Source organism: Musca autumnalis, unplaced genomic scaffold (genome assembly GCF_047663935.1).
Source record: "Musca autumnalis isolate F117 unplaced genomic scaffold, ASM4766393v1 scaffold_5, whole genome shotgun sequence".
Lineage (NCBI taxonomy): Eukaryota > Metazoa > Arthropoda > Insecta > Diptera > Muscidae > Musca > Musca autumnalis.
Window position 1 is genome coordinate 99488594 of NW_027412088.1, and position 17382 is coordinate 99505975.

The 17382-nt window shown below is 33.9% G+C and overlaps 1 protein-coding gene across 4 annotated transcripts in view; it reads left to right on the forward strand.

Moving 5' to 3' along the window:
* The first annotated feature begins 9632 nt into the window (after positions 1-9632).
* LOC141406087 (ATP-binding cassette sub-family G member 1-like) overlaps positions 9633-17382 on the forward strand; it is a 51757-nt gene continuing 44007 nt past the window's right edge. The window contains exon 1 of one of the 4 annotated variants that reach the window (XM_073991132.1): positions 9633-9760. In XM_073991132.1, the coding sequence (XP_073847233.1) occupies positions 9655-9760 (106 nt within the window). In that variant the 5' untranslated portion in view covers positions 9633-9654. Of the gene's footprint in view, positions 9761-9786; positions 9920-14059; positions 14521-17382 lie in introns of those variants that run through there. The other 3 variants (XM_073991136.1, XM_073991135.1, XM_073991133.1) reach the window with 3 other exon arrangements.

The window sequence follows — 17382 nt, forward strand, 5'->3', positions numbered from 1 at the left end:
TCGATTTCAACTGTCAATTCCATTGCTCAAACGTCAAATGAAATCCAATCGATTTCAGATCAGTTTTCATTTGACGTATACACAAAGGAATTGACAGATGAAATCGAGTGGATTTCGTAAATGTAAACATAGTCTAAGGTTAAGATAATATTAATTGGTCCCAATTTACATTAGGCGAGTTTACTTGCGGCAATTGTCAGTTTGTGGGTGAGAGAGGGTGTTGAGAGGCAAAGGGTTACCATATACCTCACCTCTCTCTCCATCAAACTGACAATTGCCGCAAGTAAACTCGCCTAATGTAAATTGGGACTTGCATAAGCTTGTTCTACAATTATAAGGGTAAGCTTATAAACAAGGGTTCCGCTTCGATTTTTCTACAATTATGACATAAGCTTTTAACAACTAATTTCTCAAGTCTTTTATAAGCTTAAGGCTTATGTTGATATGCTTATTATAATATAATTCTCAAGCTTTTTTGGTAGGTTGGGTAAAATTGTAGTTGCAAAAATTGTTTCTGCTGTTTTTCTTGACATTTAACATATTATATTGGCAGTTGTACACACAGTAAAAGGAGTTTCTATAGCAGTGGTGATCGAAATCGCGAGAGAGGGAAATTTAATACATCATTTTTCTTGACGTTTCTTTACTTATTTTAACATAATTTAATCATAAATATCGCCAAAAGACATTAATTTATTTAACAAAAAATGAATACACATCGATTTATTGATGGTTCAAAAAAACAGAAAGAAATTGACACCAACTTTAAAGTTGCCTAAAGCTCATGACTGTTCTATAGCATCTAATTGAAGTCGATTGAAAAAGCAACACATGCACACACGCTTGGAACAACAATAGTGGTGCTCTCACGGTGGCAAGTTCTTCGATACCGGATTGACCCGGAACCACACAACACCCGTGTTGCGGCCAGCGTCTGCCACCTCAGTGTGCACATGTTTGTATTTGTATCGTTTTTCTGTCTTGGGAGTAGCATATCCCGGAATGCCTTCTCTGAATTCGTTTAGTCCGTGCGGGGACGGAGGAAAATCCATGACCAATTTCGATGTGCTCAGTTTGTCACCTCCGCATCCACCACACTCAAAGTTCGGTGAGATGCAATGTTCTTGACCCGTCCATGTGAGGGACTATGCGTCGTCGTCATCATCAGAATACGCGACTTCCCCGCTGCCCACACAACAGCAGCCGCACACCCAGCACTTAACACCAGCCGTTGTTGTTCCAAATTCATCCTTTTTTGCAATTTAATTGTAATGACCTCAAGCTCAACAAAAACTGCAGCTTACAGCGTTTTGATGGTTACAACGTACTGAGGAAGGATCGCACCAGAAGTGGAGGTGGTGGATAAGCTTTCCTAATGCACCAGTCTGTTCATTACAGATCTACAGCAGGTACCCCCCCCCTCTTCGAAATGAAATCCTGCGTACGCCCTTGTTATTACTGTTGTTTGTATCTACAAAGCGACAAAAAAAAACAACTCGCTTAAGTGATAGAGTTAAGTAACTCTATTTAATTACTTATTAAATATTAAATTAATTACTTAATTGCTATTGATTCTTTCGTTTTTTATTTTTTACAGTATAAAACGCTTTAACTAACTTCTTTTGTAACGTAATTGAAACGTTTTAATTAAAATTGTTATTCGCTAGTTAGTTCCAAGCAAATGTCCAATAAAAAATATTCTGGCATTAAACGATTAAACTACGACTGCCGGCATAACTGGTCAAGGAAGGTTGAGCTTTATACCCCGGTTAAACTTAACCGGATTAACACAGTGAGTTTGGGTTTCAAATGTCAATTCCATAGCGCAAACGTCAAATTAATCCTCATGAAGTGGGTTAAACCGGCAAAAAACTTTAATGTAACCGTGGGTTAACCCGGCAAAAAACTCTAATGTAACCGTACTATTACAGTACGTTTGCATATAAACGGATTTAATAAATCCGCTGAGTTTTAAATGTCAATTCCATTGCGTATACGTCAAATAAATCCTCCTAAAGAAGGTTAACCCGGTAAAAAGCTAAAATATAAAAAGGTTATAACTTTTCATCTATCAGTCCTGTGGCTCAATTCTTGTTCCAAAGACATATTGTTTTTGCAAATAAAAATATACATATGTTTTTTTTATTGCATTTTTCCCGACGTTTCGTCGATGTTATGTCGACTTCTTCTGGGGAATTTTGTCTATTTAAATGAATTGAAATTACATTGTTCATAAGAAAATTTTATAACACAATAATTATAAACATGTTTACTTACAATAATATTAAGTTTCGTTTACATTAATTTATATTTAAAAGTAAACATAAAAATCTATGAAAAACGGCTTAAAATTATTATTACAGATTTTGTTTATGTTACTGCCACTCCATAACTTGCACTTATGTTATCTGTGTCTTCCTTTAAGTTCATCGTTACGTAAATTTTTTGTTGTATTCTTAAACTTTCTATTAGCAGTCTCTTCTTTTCATTGTTCTCTTTATCTAGAATTTTAACTCTGTCAAAATCCGGTATGTGGCCTGTGTTCATTACATGTTGTGATAGTGCTGTAGTCTCTTTTCCCTTTTCTATGTCTGATCGGTGTTCCCCCATTTTATGTTTTTGCTTGTTCTATGAAAATTTGAAATGAAAAGTTTTATAAAGGGAAATAAATGTCAAATGAAAAAATTTATAAGGCAAATACTAGAGCGAATTTCATTAAAAAATTTCACAGACATAGAACTAAAAAGGCATCATTTCAAAAACTGAGAAGTCAATTGATAATTCCCTTCGCCGGGATGAAATCATGATATTGGTAGCGATCAGTAAAATTTTGCAACACTGTCAGTTCGTTTTGAAAAACATTACTCTCTGTAATACCCTAGACAGACGGCAGCGTTAATTTGCATTAACTGCCTTAATTCAAATTAATTCGTGCATTATCCACATTCTTAATGCACAAAATCAAATTTAAACTAAATTTAGCAATTTCAATATGGCAACGCTGTTGAAAATCAATTGTCTTCTGTCAAATTTCCATGTTTAAGAAAATAAAAAAGAAAAGCAAATCAGCTATTTTCGCGTTTCTTCAAAATAAGTAGTGGTCTTTCGCGAGTAGAATAGCAGCTAATCGTTTTTAACGCCTTCTAACAAATCTGTTTTCAAAATTTTTATTTTCACAAAAATTTTTATTACCCACCATACCAAATCTATCGAAAATAATATCTTCCTCAAATGTTCCTTTAGAGTTTTCCGACATTTTTTAATATTAAAAGGACTCAAAAATATCGCGAATAAATTAAATTTATTTTTGCATTATCGTGGTGAAAGGGTCTATGGTAGAAAGTGTATTTGTTTCGCATATTTTGGCGAACTTTTGTAAAACTTTATGAAATGGTCTGCTGGGTACAAACAAACAACACAAACAGCTGTTTCATAAATGCAGAAACTATCGTCTGTCAGGGTGAAAAATTAATTCAAATTAGGACATTTTTAATGCAAATTAACTCTGCCGTCTGTCTAGGGTATAATAGAGAGTAATGATGAAGTTTAAGCCATTGGGGGTAACACTCCAGGCTTAAAAACAATCAAATGAGATTGAAACTTCAACCAAAAACAAAACAAGGACATAGAACTATAAAGACTAGAAAAGGTGCATAATGCAAAAATGTTTATGAAATAAAGTATATAAACATTTTGTCATCAACAAGGGTGTGTTAATGCTAAAAACCCCATTAAAGCGCAATTCGGGTTATACAAATTGTAGGAAAGCAAAAAATTTGGACTCAGCGTTATATTCCATAGCAGTTTCCACTTCATTGAGTATGAACTTACCGGTTAGAATCGCCTGTAGGCCTATTCTGTAACTTTTTAACAATCGTCCGATCGACAACGTTGTCGACACTAAAAATTGTTTGCAGTAACGATTATGCTATTCTGTAAAAATTTAGACAAATTGTCTATAAAGTCCCAATTTACATTGGGCGAGTTTACTTGCGGCAATTGTCATTTTGTCGGAGAGAGAGGTGAGGCATATGGTAACCCTTTGCCTCTCAGCACCCTCTCTCACCTACAAACTGACAATTGCCGCAAGTAAACTCGCCTAATGTAAATTGGGACAAACTTTCAAAAGCTTTCAATTTTGAATGTATTCAAAACATACACACAAACCAAAGGCAATTCCAATATTGAACATTTTTGTCGATTTTTAAACAACTACTATTTTTGTGTTGTTTTCATAACAACATTTTAAACAAAAGTTGTTAAAATTTGTTTACAGAATACAAAGGTTGTTAATTATGTTGTTAAAATGAGTTTAATAGGCCCACTGAAATGGTTAACTATTTAACAGAATGTTGTTATATCATAACAGCAGAGCTTAACTCCATCTATTGACAAAAGTTAACAATTCTGTTTTCCAATCTTTAGCTCTGTTCCAGAACTAAAAAGTTTTTACAATTTGATTGTCTAAGTCTGTAGTATTCCCCCATTGGCTTAACTTCATCACTTTCCTCTTTGCAGAGAAAAATGTTTACAAAACGCACTGACAGCTTGCAAAATTTACTGATCGCTACCAATATCATGATTTCATCCCGGCGAAGGGAATTATCAATTGGCTTTTCAGTTTTTGAAATGATGATTTTTTAGTGAAAACCTGAACTCTTTAAGCATCGAGTATTCTCATGTTAATGAGAATGATGCTCACTTTTCGGCTTTCCCAAAAAACACCAGAACAAAATATTTGCAAGCTGACAGCACGATTCAACTTTACAATTTTTACCACTTTTACACATTTTGCGTTCCCGTACACAAAATTTATATGAAAATCGTTTACGACTTTTACAACTTTTACCACTTTATAAAGTCGGGAACAGGCCATTTATGTATTTATATCTTTGAATTTCATAAAATTTGGCGTTCTTAGTTCCGGTCTACACTAGCGTGAATTTCATTAAAAAATTTCAAGAAATTTGGCGTTCTTCGGATTCCCCAGTACAGCAATTTTATGATTTTACTCTACTATGGAAGTCAATCTAGAAACGCATAATTTCATGCAAATTTTTCAATGAAATCACTCTAGTGTGGACCGGAACTATAATCGAGTTCCCCACTACAGCAATTTCATGACATTACTCTATTATGGAACTCGATCTAGGAACACATAATTTCATGAAATTTGTTCAATGAAATCCCTCTAGTGTGGACCGGGACTCAGAAACAAACTAACAATCAAAATGGCCGATATTACCAACATACAGTGACTGTAAACGTTGATAACTTGGAAACGATTTGAGATTTTTTAACAAGTCAAAAAACAATTTTTTAGGCTGAAAAGTTGTCTTTAAGATGGCATACAAAAATATCCCGTTTACAGTACCGTTATACTAAAATTTTAGCGATAAACAAAAAATGGCTATTTTTAAAATGAGCATTGAAAATGATGCACCACTATAATCGATTAATAATTTCAAAATTTTTCGCTTTTTATGCCATTTTAGTAATCAGAACGGTGGAATAATTTGTTCCCTATTGTTTTCAGTAGTTTTTTCATTGATTCCGATAGAAAAAATTATGTTCCTGACGTAATTTTGGCATGATCGTAGTTAGTGTCCCTTTGTGGCAATTTGGCTAGAAATTTCCACTTTTTGAAGTTATTTTCCAAAAAAAATACTATGAAAAATCATTACCGGTTATGTCTAGAGTACGTACAAACAATTCAATGATATTTGGAAAGTCCTGTTTTAGCCAGGTTTGCCCTATATTGTACTAGTATTTAACGGCGTTGCCCTGATAGAGGTAAAAATCAGGGTATAGAACAACATTTTTTGCACTTTTCTTTGAAAATATTTTTAACAATGTTTTGACCATGTTTGTTTTTATAAAAACAAAAAGTCCAACACTTTTTGTTGCCATTCAAGCCCAAACAGTGGAGAACTCAATCTAAGAACGCCTAATTTCATGAAACATTTTAATGAAATTTACGCTAGTGTGGACCAGGACATGTTTACACATTGGCAAATTTATAGGTGTGTTCGTTAATTCAACAATTTGTACAAATTTGTACAAGTTCAGTAACTTCTTGTAATCGGCTAAGGTCTTTTGCATTGTACTGTAGAGTAACTAGGCGTTTACACCAGACAGTTTGTCTTCAAATACAACTCTGATTTACTAACACAAGCATACATTTGTCGTTTGTCTCTCAGCTGCCCATCAGTTTTTCACAGACAGCCGGGTTAACAAATGTTTGACATTTTTGTGAAAAAGAAGTGAGATGATAAGTCAAATGTGCTGAAAACAAAAGAATATGTACCGAAACAAAATAAGTGAACGTAAAACAAAAAGAAATCGATGATTTTCATTCATAATTTTACAACTGTTTTCGCAGTTGTCTGGACGCCTACGTCACACAGGCAAGTTGTGGGATTTTGACAATCAATACATGAAGTCAACTGTCCTGTCATTTGTAAACGCAGGGTAAACGAACAACATCCAGTAACAATTCGTACAAATTTTGAGTAAACGAACACACATTATATATGGCCTGTTCCCGTACATTACAAAGTGGTAAAAGTCGTAAACGATTTTCATATAAATTTTGTGTACGGGATCGCAAAATGTGTAAAAGTGGTAAAAATTGTAAAAACTTTTTAGTTCTGGAACAGAGCTATAAGGTAAATGCATGAATTACAACAACTGACAAATTTACAAAAACAACATTGTTGTTATTGAAAATGTAAAGGCCTACGTACATAAGCTGCTTTGCCTGGTTGCCTCTGATAAAAGAATAAAAAAGAAAAGGGCAACCCAGTTCGAAATTTGATCGGCCTCCTTTATTTTTTTATTTTTATTATGTCAAAAATGAAGCAGGAAAGCAAGGCAACCAGGCAAAGCAGCTTATGTACCCAGGCCTTAAGGCCTGCGTACATAAGCTGCCTTGCCTGCTTACCTTGCTTAATTCTGATAAAAGAATAAAAAAGAAAAGTGCAACCCAGTTCGAAATTTCCTCGGAATTCTTTATTCTTTTATTTTTATTATGTCAAAAAATGAAGCAGGAAAGCAAGGCAATCAGGCAGAGCAGCTTATGTACGCAGGCCTTTAAGGTCAAAGAAAATATTGAATAATGGGGTCGTTCTAAAAATGTTCTCAGGAAAAACATAAATACATTTTGAAAATCCTCTAAAATAGAACAAATTTGAATCAAAATATAAATATAAGACATTCAGAACTGTCGTAGGTCATTATTATTACACGTTTAGGATGAAAAGAAATATTTTATGGTAGCAAATTTCGAAGTTTAAAATTTCATGAGTAGACCCTATTACATTTAAAAAAAACAGAATTTACAAAAAAAAAGGAAAAATACAGCTGATTGTCACTTCTACCTTATATAAATGTGCCTTGGTTGTTGCTTTTAGTACTTTTTAGGCTAAAAAGGAGATTTGTCTGGTTTCCCTAAAATTTGTAACAACTTGTACCAATTGTTGCTGGAAGTCGTCTGTTAACACAAAAGTCCAACAAAAGAGAGCTATTCGCGACAGACATTTTGACAGTTCATTTACGGACAGTTTGCAAATTTTTGCTGGACAAATTTCCCTCAGCAAGCACTTTCAAATCTTCTTCTTCCTGCAAACAATAAATCAGCTGTTTTTAATTATTCGATGATTTATGTTTGTGCAAATTGAAAACAATTTTATTGTAGAAATAAGCAAGTCATGTTTTTTATTTTATTTATTTATTTATATATTTGTGTATACCTGCACAACAAGACAAAGTCTTATAAATTACAGTACAGGTTTATAAAACAAAACTATTTCCATTTTTGAGAATTATAAAATTTTTGTAGAGATAAATGAAAAGTGTAACAAAATTAAGTGTCAATAAACATTTTTAAAGTTAATTAGCATTTATAATGTGATAAAAATAATAATAAAAAATAAATAAACATATATGAATGAAAGCAAGCAAAGATGATTACAATTATAATGACCACAATATTTTCAGATTAAGTAGGATTACGGAAAAGAGAAGGATTACGGAAATAAAGCTCAAGTGTACGTTTAAAGTGGGATGCGTTGTTGATTAATTGTAAGGGGTGTGGGAGAGTATTCCAAAGACGAATTGTACCAATGAAAAATTGCCAATCTGATACGAGGCTTCTACGGAGAAAGGGTTTGATCTTCCTTCCTCTTCTGGATATTGAAAGAGTAATTTTTTGATATAGATAGTTTGGGTTGTGAGTAGTTATGATCTTGTGCAAAAATTGCAAAGCTTTTATGTTAAGGACAGTGGTGAAACTGATTCCGTAAAGAGAATTGGTGAGATGAGATATATCCTGCGTTCTACTCAGCCCATAGACATAACGAATAATACTATTGAAAGCCCTGTTTAGTTTAAGACGACTCTGAGAGTCACAATGAGCAAATATTTCAGAACCGTACAGCAGTCCTGGTACCAAATAGGTTTTGGCCAGTAGACGACGTATGCTTAGAGGCGTAAAGGAATGGGTTAGCCATAAAGTGCGAATTTTTGCAAATGTCTGCCCAACAACAGTATCGACGTGATTTGACCAGCTTAATGAAGAGTTAAACACTACTCCCAAGTTTTTAGCAGAAGAAACTTGCTCAATTCGTTCATTATTTATACGAATATTAATGTTCTGGAAAGATAATCTTTTGTTTCTGTGGATGATTAGGCATTTGGATTTATTTGGATTAAGGAAAAGTCCATTAGATTTGGCCCAGTCGTGCACATGACATAGGTCGTCATTGATTTTTTCGACACAGTGGTTGATATTATTAATGTGACTACTCAAAAAGAGTTGAACGTCATCGGCGTACATATGTATATGACAGTTTTTTAATTGCTGGGGAAGGTCATTGGCGTACATGGAGAATAGAAGAGGACCAATTATTGACCCCTGTGGGACACCTGTGGGCACCGCTAGTGGTTCAGATATTTTTGTACGTGTGTACACCGATTGCGAGCGGTTCGCAAGATATGACCTTATAAGATTAGTCGAAGTAATCGAAAAATGGAAAAAATGTTGAAGCTTGTAACACAGATTATTATGGTCAACAGTGTCGAACGCCTTCGAATGGTCCAGAAGAATGAGGAAACAGACCATGTTGTCGTCAATGTCGCTTCTAATTGACTCCGCAACCTCAGTTAAGGCTGTAATGCAGCTGTGGCCAGCACGAAATCCTGATTGCAAGTCGGTTAGCAACGATTTACGATTTAAATATTCACTAATTTGGTTATGGATGATCTTCTCAAATATCTTGGAAAGATAGCAAAGAATTGCGATCGGGCGAAACTCATTATTTGTCTTGATGTAAAATGGATAGTTTATTTTTTCGGATCGATTTCTTTTTTATTCTTAATAAAATACAACATTTTTGCAGGGAAGGTGTCTGTTTACTTTTTTACATTTTTCTTGCAAAAGAGAATAAAAACTCCATAATCTCTAAGTTCTTGCTGGGAATATAACCAGACAGACCTAATTTAAAAACCCCCTTAGTCGTTATAACCAATAGAAATTTATGCATTGCATTTTAAGTGTTTTCTATGTCATTTTTGTTGTTGAAAAATTGCAAAATTATTCACCTAAAGCTTTCAAACATTTAGTATTGGTTTTGCTTTTGAAATGAACGGATAAGAATGTCGCTAGAATTGACTACCGTCGAAGAACCAGATGTATTTCGTTTAAGGGGCGTTAATTTAAAGTTTGTGGATCTAACGTTGTTTGCCACTAATGAAGATCAAAGTAAATAAATAAAAAAAAAAAAAAAAAAAATAAGCAGACCAGAAAATTATGCATACAAAAACTATGCAATATACTGTGAAATATTCAATAACTGTGAAGATGGAAAATAATAACAAATAAATCATTATAAACAAATAAAATATGCTATTAGTTTATACAGTATGCAAAACTCATACACTCTTCAAAAATGAATAAAATCGTTATTTATAGCAGATATGGCAGAAACAAGTGCATTAATTTATTGGATAGAGAATATTTAAGAATAATTTATATGAAACAAAAATATATAATAACTAGTTCTATCATTTAAGGTAGATGACGTTCAGAGTCGAGGCAAAATTCATATTCGAACACCTTCAGCCACAACATTTTTGCTTTGTTTGCAGGATTTGTCTAGGTACTTGATTATCCTTTCAGAGGCCTCTGAAACATAAAACTTAGTGAAGTTAAGGCCTGCGTACATAAGCTGCCTTGCCTGCTTACCTTGCTTACTTCTGATAAAAGAATAAAAAAGAAAAGGGCAACCCAGTTCGAAATTTCCTAGGCCTTCTTTATTCTTTTATTTTTATTATGTCAAAAATGAAGCAGGAAAGCAAGGTAATCAGGCAGAGCAGCTTATGTACGCAGGCCTTTAAAGTTGGAAATTTTTTAAAAATTGAACTGATAAAAGAATATAGTGAATTTTCTACAAAACTAAGTTATTTTGTTTAAGAAATGAGCAGTAATGGCAAATGGATATAGCTAAAAATAGCTAATCTTAGTTGTTCTATGACAAAATACGTGGTCCTTATTAAAGAGAAATGCATTCAGATCATGAGAATTTAAGTCTGTCTAAGCTTATGGTAGAACGTTTTTCATTTATACGCGTGAAAGTGAACACGTATCCTTCACTTAGTGGCATTTTAAGTTTACCGATTGTTGTCGGCAACTAAAACAATGAGTTAGAGAATCGCACTACTGATCATTACCATGATGACATAATGTGTTAAAAATAGGTCTGTCTGGTTACCCTAAAATGTGTAACAATTTGTACCAATTGTTGCTGGATGTCGTCTGTTAACACAAAAGTCCAGTAAAAGAATCGAGAGAGACATTTTGACAGTTCTTTTACTGAGAGTTTGCAAACTCTTGCTGAACAAATTTCTTCTAGCAAGCACTAGCAATTCTTCTTCTTCTTGAAAACAATCAATCATATGTTTTTTTAATTTTTCGTTGAATTATGTTTGTGAAAATTAAAACCAATTTTATTGTGGAAATAGCAAGCCTAATTGTATTGTTTTTTGGAGAACAAAGTTGCAAAGTGGAAAAAATTCTTTTTTGTGTCATTTTCTTTTTTATTTTTAATAAAATACAAAATTTTTCCTTCCTTTGTTTCCTTCATTGGCGGACAAATTGTTCTGTTTTGCAAGTCAGATGATTGCTTGCTGGTTTTTGCTGGGAAGGTGTCTGTTTACCTTTTACAATTTTCTTGCAAAGGAGAATAAAAACTCCTTACTCTCTGAGAAAGTTCTTGCTGGGAAAGTAACCAGACAGACCTAATATTTTGCACTTATTTCAACAACTAAATTTTGCTCAGTTTTATAGGTAGATACAAAATATTTTTTTGCATTATGTCGGCATGCTAATTACCAGATTACCATATTTTGTTGAATTAAAAATGCCTCATAACTCATCCTTCAAATAGATTTTCAATCTAATGACTCATCCAAACTGGTTAATAAGTAATTTAAGGAGAAATCTACACCCAGTGTATGGCTCTGAATAATGTCTGGAGTTATTAAAAATATAATTTTTGTCATTAAGAGCCAAATAAATATCATTTTTTTTGCTGCATTAACGAAAAATAAGGCCTAAAGCATATTATAAATTATTATAGGAATACTTCGGCCCCTTAAAGGACTTGCGGTGGGTGTAAAGCATGAAATCAGTTGAATACACTATAAACTAACTAATACAAGCAATTCTATTCCAAAACTGTGCATCAGTTAACCTTAAAGTTGATTTTACCAATTATGTCCCTAATTAGCTGGCCAGGTTAATATGGACCATTTTTAGAAAAGCGGAATGTCCCTCCCCATATATGGGGAATCTCAGAAGGTTTTTGACATCACTTGATAGTGCTCCTAGCAATTCTTTATGTAGAAAACTCATTTCATCAAAATCTTCACATGTTTAAATAAAATCGAGTAATCTACTGAATTTATTGTCCCTAATTAGCTGGCCACCATGGTACAATAATACAGGTAGCATTATCATGCCAGCTGATGGTAACATAATGTGTCAATTGCATTGAATTGATGTCAAATTTTGACATCTTATGTTGCCAACAATTGCCGATGCGGCTACCTGTGTATTTGTACCATGCTGGCCACCACCGTACATACATATCATGGCACAATTACCCAGGTAGTGGCATCGTAAAATTTTGAATACGTTATGTCAAAAATTTCTTTATGTTGTTGGGGAAATTACAACAAAAATAATTTTTTTATAAAGGGATTTGACTTTTCATATTCGATCAGCTGGTGTGATACCACTACCTGGTAGTTCTGCCATGATACATATACATTTGTCGTTTGTCTCCCACCTGTCCATCATTTTTTCACAGACAATAGGGAAGACAAATTTTAGGCATTTTTGTAAAAGTAATTGAGTTGAATTAAAATGTGTTGAAAACAAAAGAACATGAATAATAACAAAATATGGGAAACGGAAAGCAAAAAGAAATCGATAGTTTTCATTCCTAATTTCACAACTGTTTTTGCAGTTGTCGGGGTTTTTGACAATCAATGCATGATATCAACATAGGATTAAATATTCTCTATCCAATAAATGAATGCACTTGTTTCTGTCATATCTGCTATAAATAACGATTTGACTCATTTTTGAAAGGTGTTCGAATATGATACATCCATACATAATGCCTGTTCCAGAACCTGCAAGAAACTACTAATTTTTACTACGATAGCAATTTTTCCGTTATGATATCGAAAAAATAGTAAAAATTAGTAAATTCTTGCAGTACTGGAACAGACCAATAAATATATTGGTCCTGTTCCAGAACATGCAAGAAACTACTAATTTTTACTACGATAGCAATTTTTCCGTTATGATCCGTTCCAGAACTACAAGAACCTACTAATTTTTACTATTTTCTTCGATAACATAAAGGGAAAATTGTTATCGTAGTAAAAATTAGTAGATTCTTGCAGGTTCTGGAACAGAGCACATACATATGTATATACATTAGAGTGACCCAAAAAATCAAAAAAAAAATTTTGATTGGATTTCCTACCCCCTAATTTTTTTCCATGTGACCCAAAAACCTTATATATGAAATTTTATGACGATCGGTTAAGGTTAACCCGTGCCAACATAGCGATCTTTGTTTTCATAGGAATTTGTACGGGGCAAGAGGTGCCTTTTCACGACAATTCTCTAAAGGCCTTTAGAGAAACGCATTAGAGCTTTTTGCCGGGTTAACTTTTTTATAAAATGGGATTGACGTTTGAAACCAATTGGATTTATTAAACCTTAGTTTCCGTACTTCTTCAAAGGGGTCAAAAGAGCAAACCGTCGAAAATAATGTTGAAAACACACCCAACGTTTGAGTAAAATTTTTTGTTATTTCTGGTAGATGAAACAAAGACAAAGTGCCAAGTTGTAATTTTCCTTTATTCTTCTACCAGTAATGACACAAAACTTTACTCAAACGTTGAATGTGTTTTCAGCTTAAGTTCCATATGCATACACATTTGTCCAAAATGTACGGGTAGAGAAGAATGGTAGAAACGTCAAAAACACTGGAACAAATTTAAAAGTTGCACATTTTTGCTGCCCCAAATTTGTCGTGTAAAAAGAAAGCTATTCAGCACTATTTTTTGGTCTGTTCCAGAAGCTACTATTTTTTACTACGATAACATTTATTCCTTTATGTTTTCGGAAAAAAATAGTAGATTCTTGCAGTTCTGGAACAGATCATTTTTTTCAAGAGAGGCAGACATTTTGCATTTTTTTTTGTATAAAAAAATTAGAGGAGTTGTTAAAAGTGTACTTTGGGTATACATAAACTGCTTAGACTTTTTTTGCGGTTTGGACAGTTGTGACCAAAGGTTTAACTCGGTTTTTGGTGCTGAATTTATATTTTTGGAAAATTTTTATGTATATTCAATATGTTTTTGTGCTATTAGCGGTTTTCATTGTCATGGTAACATTGAAAACTCGCGAAAGAAAGAAGTATTGGTGGTATTCACTATAATATATATTTTTGGGACACCCTAATGTTGGATCACGCTAAAACGTGGATATTTTCCCGACACTGAGAACCAAAAAACATTATTACAGGTAATTCTGCAGAAAAAGGAGATATAATCTTATAAAGTACCGAAAAATTTAAAAATTTTTTTTTAAGTCATAGTTCGACCAATTTTAGCATTTTAAACTTTAAATAGCTTTTATTTATTCCAATTTTAAATAATCGTAACAGCAGCATTCAAAATTTACATTTTTACTCAAGTTATTAAAAAATTGAAAAATGTGCTATTCCGATGAAACAATTTAAACCGTACAACTTTTGGGATTTTTTAAAGAACATTAAAAAACTGTAACGGTACGTTTTCGAAGCCAAACCTTCTGTTGAAAGATACTTCATAAAATTACAAACCAAGATATATAAACTTTCCCGGGGTTATTCCACGGATATCGACTAAACTGAAGTAACAAAAAGTAATTTGAAATGTGCTATTGACATGAAACCGAGTGTAAGTAAATATTTAATTTTTGTTTTTGACGCTTTTTTGCGATTTTCATCATCCTGAAGATGCAATTCACGAAATTGCGGAATATTGATTAATAAAGAGATTTTTCAATATAAACATGACCTCGAGCTTGAATAATTACTCAACTTGATTTTCATGATTTGTTTGACTTTTGTTTTCAAAATTCAAAACACACACTCACATACACATATACAAAACATCCCAGCCTCCAAAGATGCAGTTAAATCATATGTACAAGTGATATGGATTTTCACTCATGATTTGTAAAAGAGCGTGACTACTGAAAGAGGCACTCCATTGCACTGCATTTTAACTGGCCCTTTGCCACTGCAATTTAACTAACCCTCTGGCACTGCATTTTAACCTTTGGGGTAGAATAGGATGCAGTCCAAAGCACGTGTTTTGATACAGACATTCTGCGGAATGTGTGCAAGCCATTACAAAATATTCCAGAACAAATAAAATGCATTTATTATTTGTGTAAAACAAAAATATGAAGAACTTTATTACATTAACACAAATTATGAAAATTCTCCATTGGACTCAATCGCAATCATGCGTGTTTCATCCGCTCTCCATTTATCCAAGCTGTACTGTTTTTGCTTCATCTGCTAAATGGGTTTGATATTGTCTTCCCATCACCAGTTAAGATTTCGACATGTACTCCAACAGCACTCCATTGGGAAGTTTTCTTCTCGTGAGTTACCGGAAAAATGTTCACAAATTAAATATTTTTTTATTTTATATTAACAAATTTTTGGAAATGCTAACACGCTTGTCTCTTTTTGAAAAATGTATGCCCCTGCCTGTAGAGATGTACAAACTGCTTTATGTACTTGTATAGATCTCTAAAAACATTGTTCCACAACATCCCATACGGGACAAGGGAGACTTCTCTCATATCAATGAGTGCACCCCGATTCATATTAGCTCAATGATATGGGACCTACTGTTTATCGCCGAGTCCGAACGGCGTGTCCTAAGACACCACTTATGGAGAAGTTTTTCAAGGCTGAAATACTCAGGAAATGTCGCCAACATTACTGAGGGGTATTTTGCCACCGTTGAAAAATGTTTGATGTTGTTTGGCCGGGGAATCGAACCCCCGACCTTATGCGTGCAAGGCGGGCGTGCATACCATTGCACCACGGTGTATAGATCTCTAACAACTAATAAAAGCTTTGTTCCTTTACATTTTTAATGGTTAGAGTGGTAAAAGAGAAAAGTGTCAAAATTGTTCAAAATTGCTCTCTCATGAACATTTTTACCAGAAAAGTAAAGGAACGGAAAAATGGTAGGTCTGGCAGCAATGTCAGAAAAAAACATAAAAAAATCAATTTTCGTCTTTTATTTCACAGTTTTTAATTTAGTGTTGTCAGTGTTCGACTTTTTCTTCGGGTTTTCGTCCATTTTGTGAAATAATCGTCAAACAAAAGTCGAAAAATCAGTTCTGCCATTTTCCACCTGCAGAAATTTTGCTGGTAGCCTGTGGTAGAAGAGAAAGCCATTTTCGCCCTCTCCCCTCTCACTCTCTTAAAAATTGCTTCCATTTTTGCCACTTTTCGGGGTTAAGGAACGCTTTGCAGGTTAAAAATGGTAACAAATGGTTAAAATGGTAACCTCAGGTAAGTAAAGGAACACAGCTAAAATGTAGCGAAAGGAGTGCCTTTCTCACGATTCCGTTTGGACTGCATCCGGATGCTGTTAAATTGTGAGGAACTGTTGTTCCTTTTTCACGTCTCCGTTGAACTGCATCCGGATGTTGTTAAAATGTGACAAGTGGATGTGATTCTTTGGATTGCATCCAAATGTGGTTAAAATTTGAGGAATGGATTGCCTTTTTCACGACTCCGTTTGAATTGCATCAAAACATGCCGTGAAAGAACTAGTCCACATTGCACTACTTCCATTTTATTTTGCTGGGTTAGGAATGGAGTGCCTCTTTCACGACTCCGTTTGAACTGCATCAAAACATGCCGTGAAAGAACTAGTCTACATTGCACTACTTCCAATTTATTTTGCTGGGATATTACACGTTCTGTCAGAGTTCAATTTTTGCAACATTAAATAAAATACGTTCGACGTATTTCGGCAGTACTCATAAGTCCCAATCTACATTACGCAAGTTTACTTGCGGCAAGTCTCTGTTTGTAGGAGAGACACGTAAGCGGAATGGAAGTGGAAAAAATTGCTCGTACTGGAAATTTTCAGACAATTCCTTTTATATTTTTCGTATTTAACATTATTTTCAATAGGCCTGTTCGATAACTTCGCAAGTAAAAAATATTTGCAAGTTCTTGCAACTACTCATTTCTCTTTTACTGAACAAGTTTGATATCGAACAGCATTTTGTAAAAGTTTGTACAAACTTTTGGGTTATCGAACAAACCTAATATTTTGAAAACAAGACTTGCCGTAACAGCATGGCAGAACTACCAGGTAGTGGTATCACACCAGCTGATCGAATATGAAAAGTCAAATCCCTTTATAAAAAAATTATTTTTGTTGTAATTTCCCCAACAACATAAAGAAATTTTTGACATAACGTATTCAAAATTTTACGATGCCACTACCTGGGTAATTGTGCCATGCGTAACAGCATTGCCTGTATAGGTCCATATTTATATTAGGAAATTTTCCTTGCGGCAATTGTCAGTTTGTACGTGAGAGAGGAAGTTGAGAGGCAAAGGCTTATCATAAGCTTCACCTCTCTCTCAATCAAATTGACAATTGCCGCAAGGAAAATTGCCTAATATAAATATGGACTAGACGCCGGAGGCAATTTTAAAAGGGAACGAGAAAAATTGCCGCAAGGAAAAAAGGCTAATGTAAATAAGCAGTAAG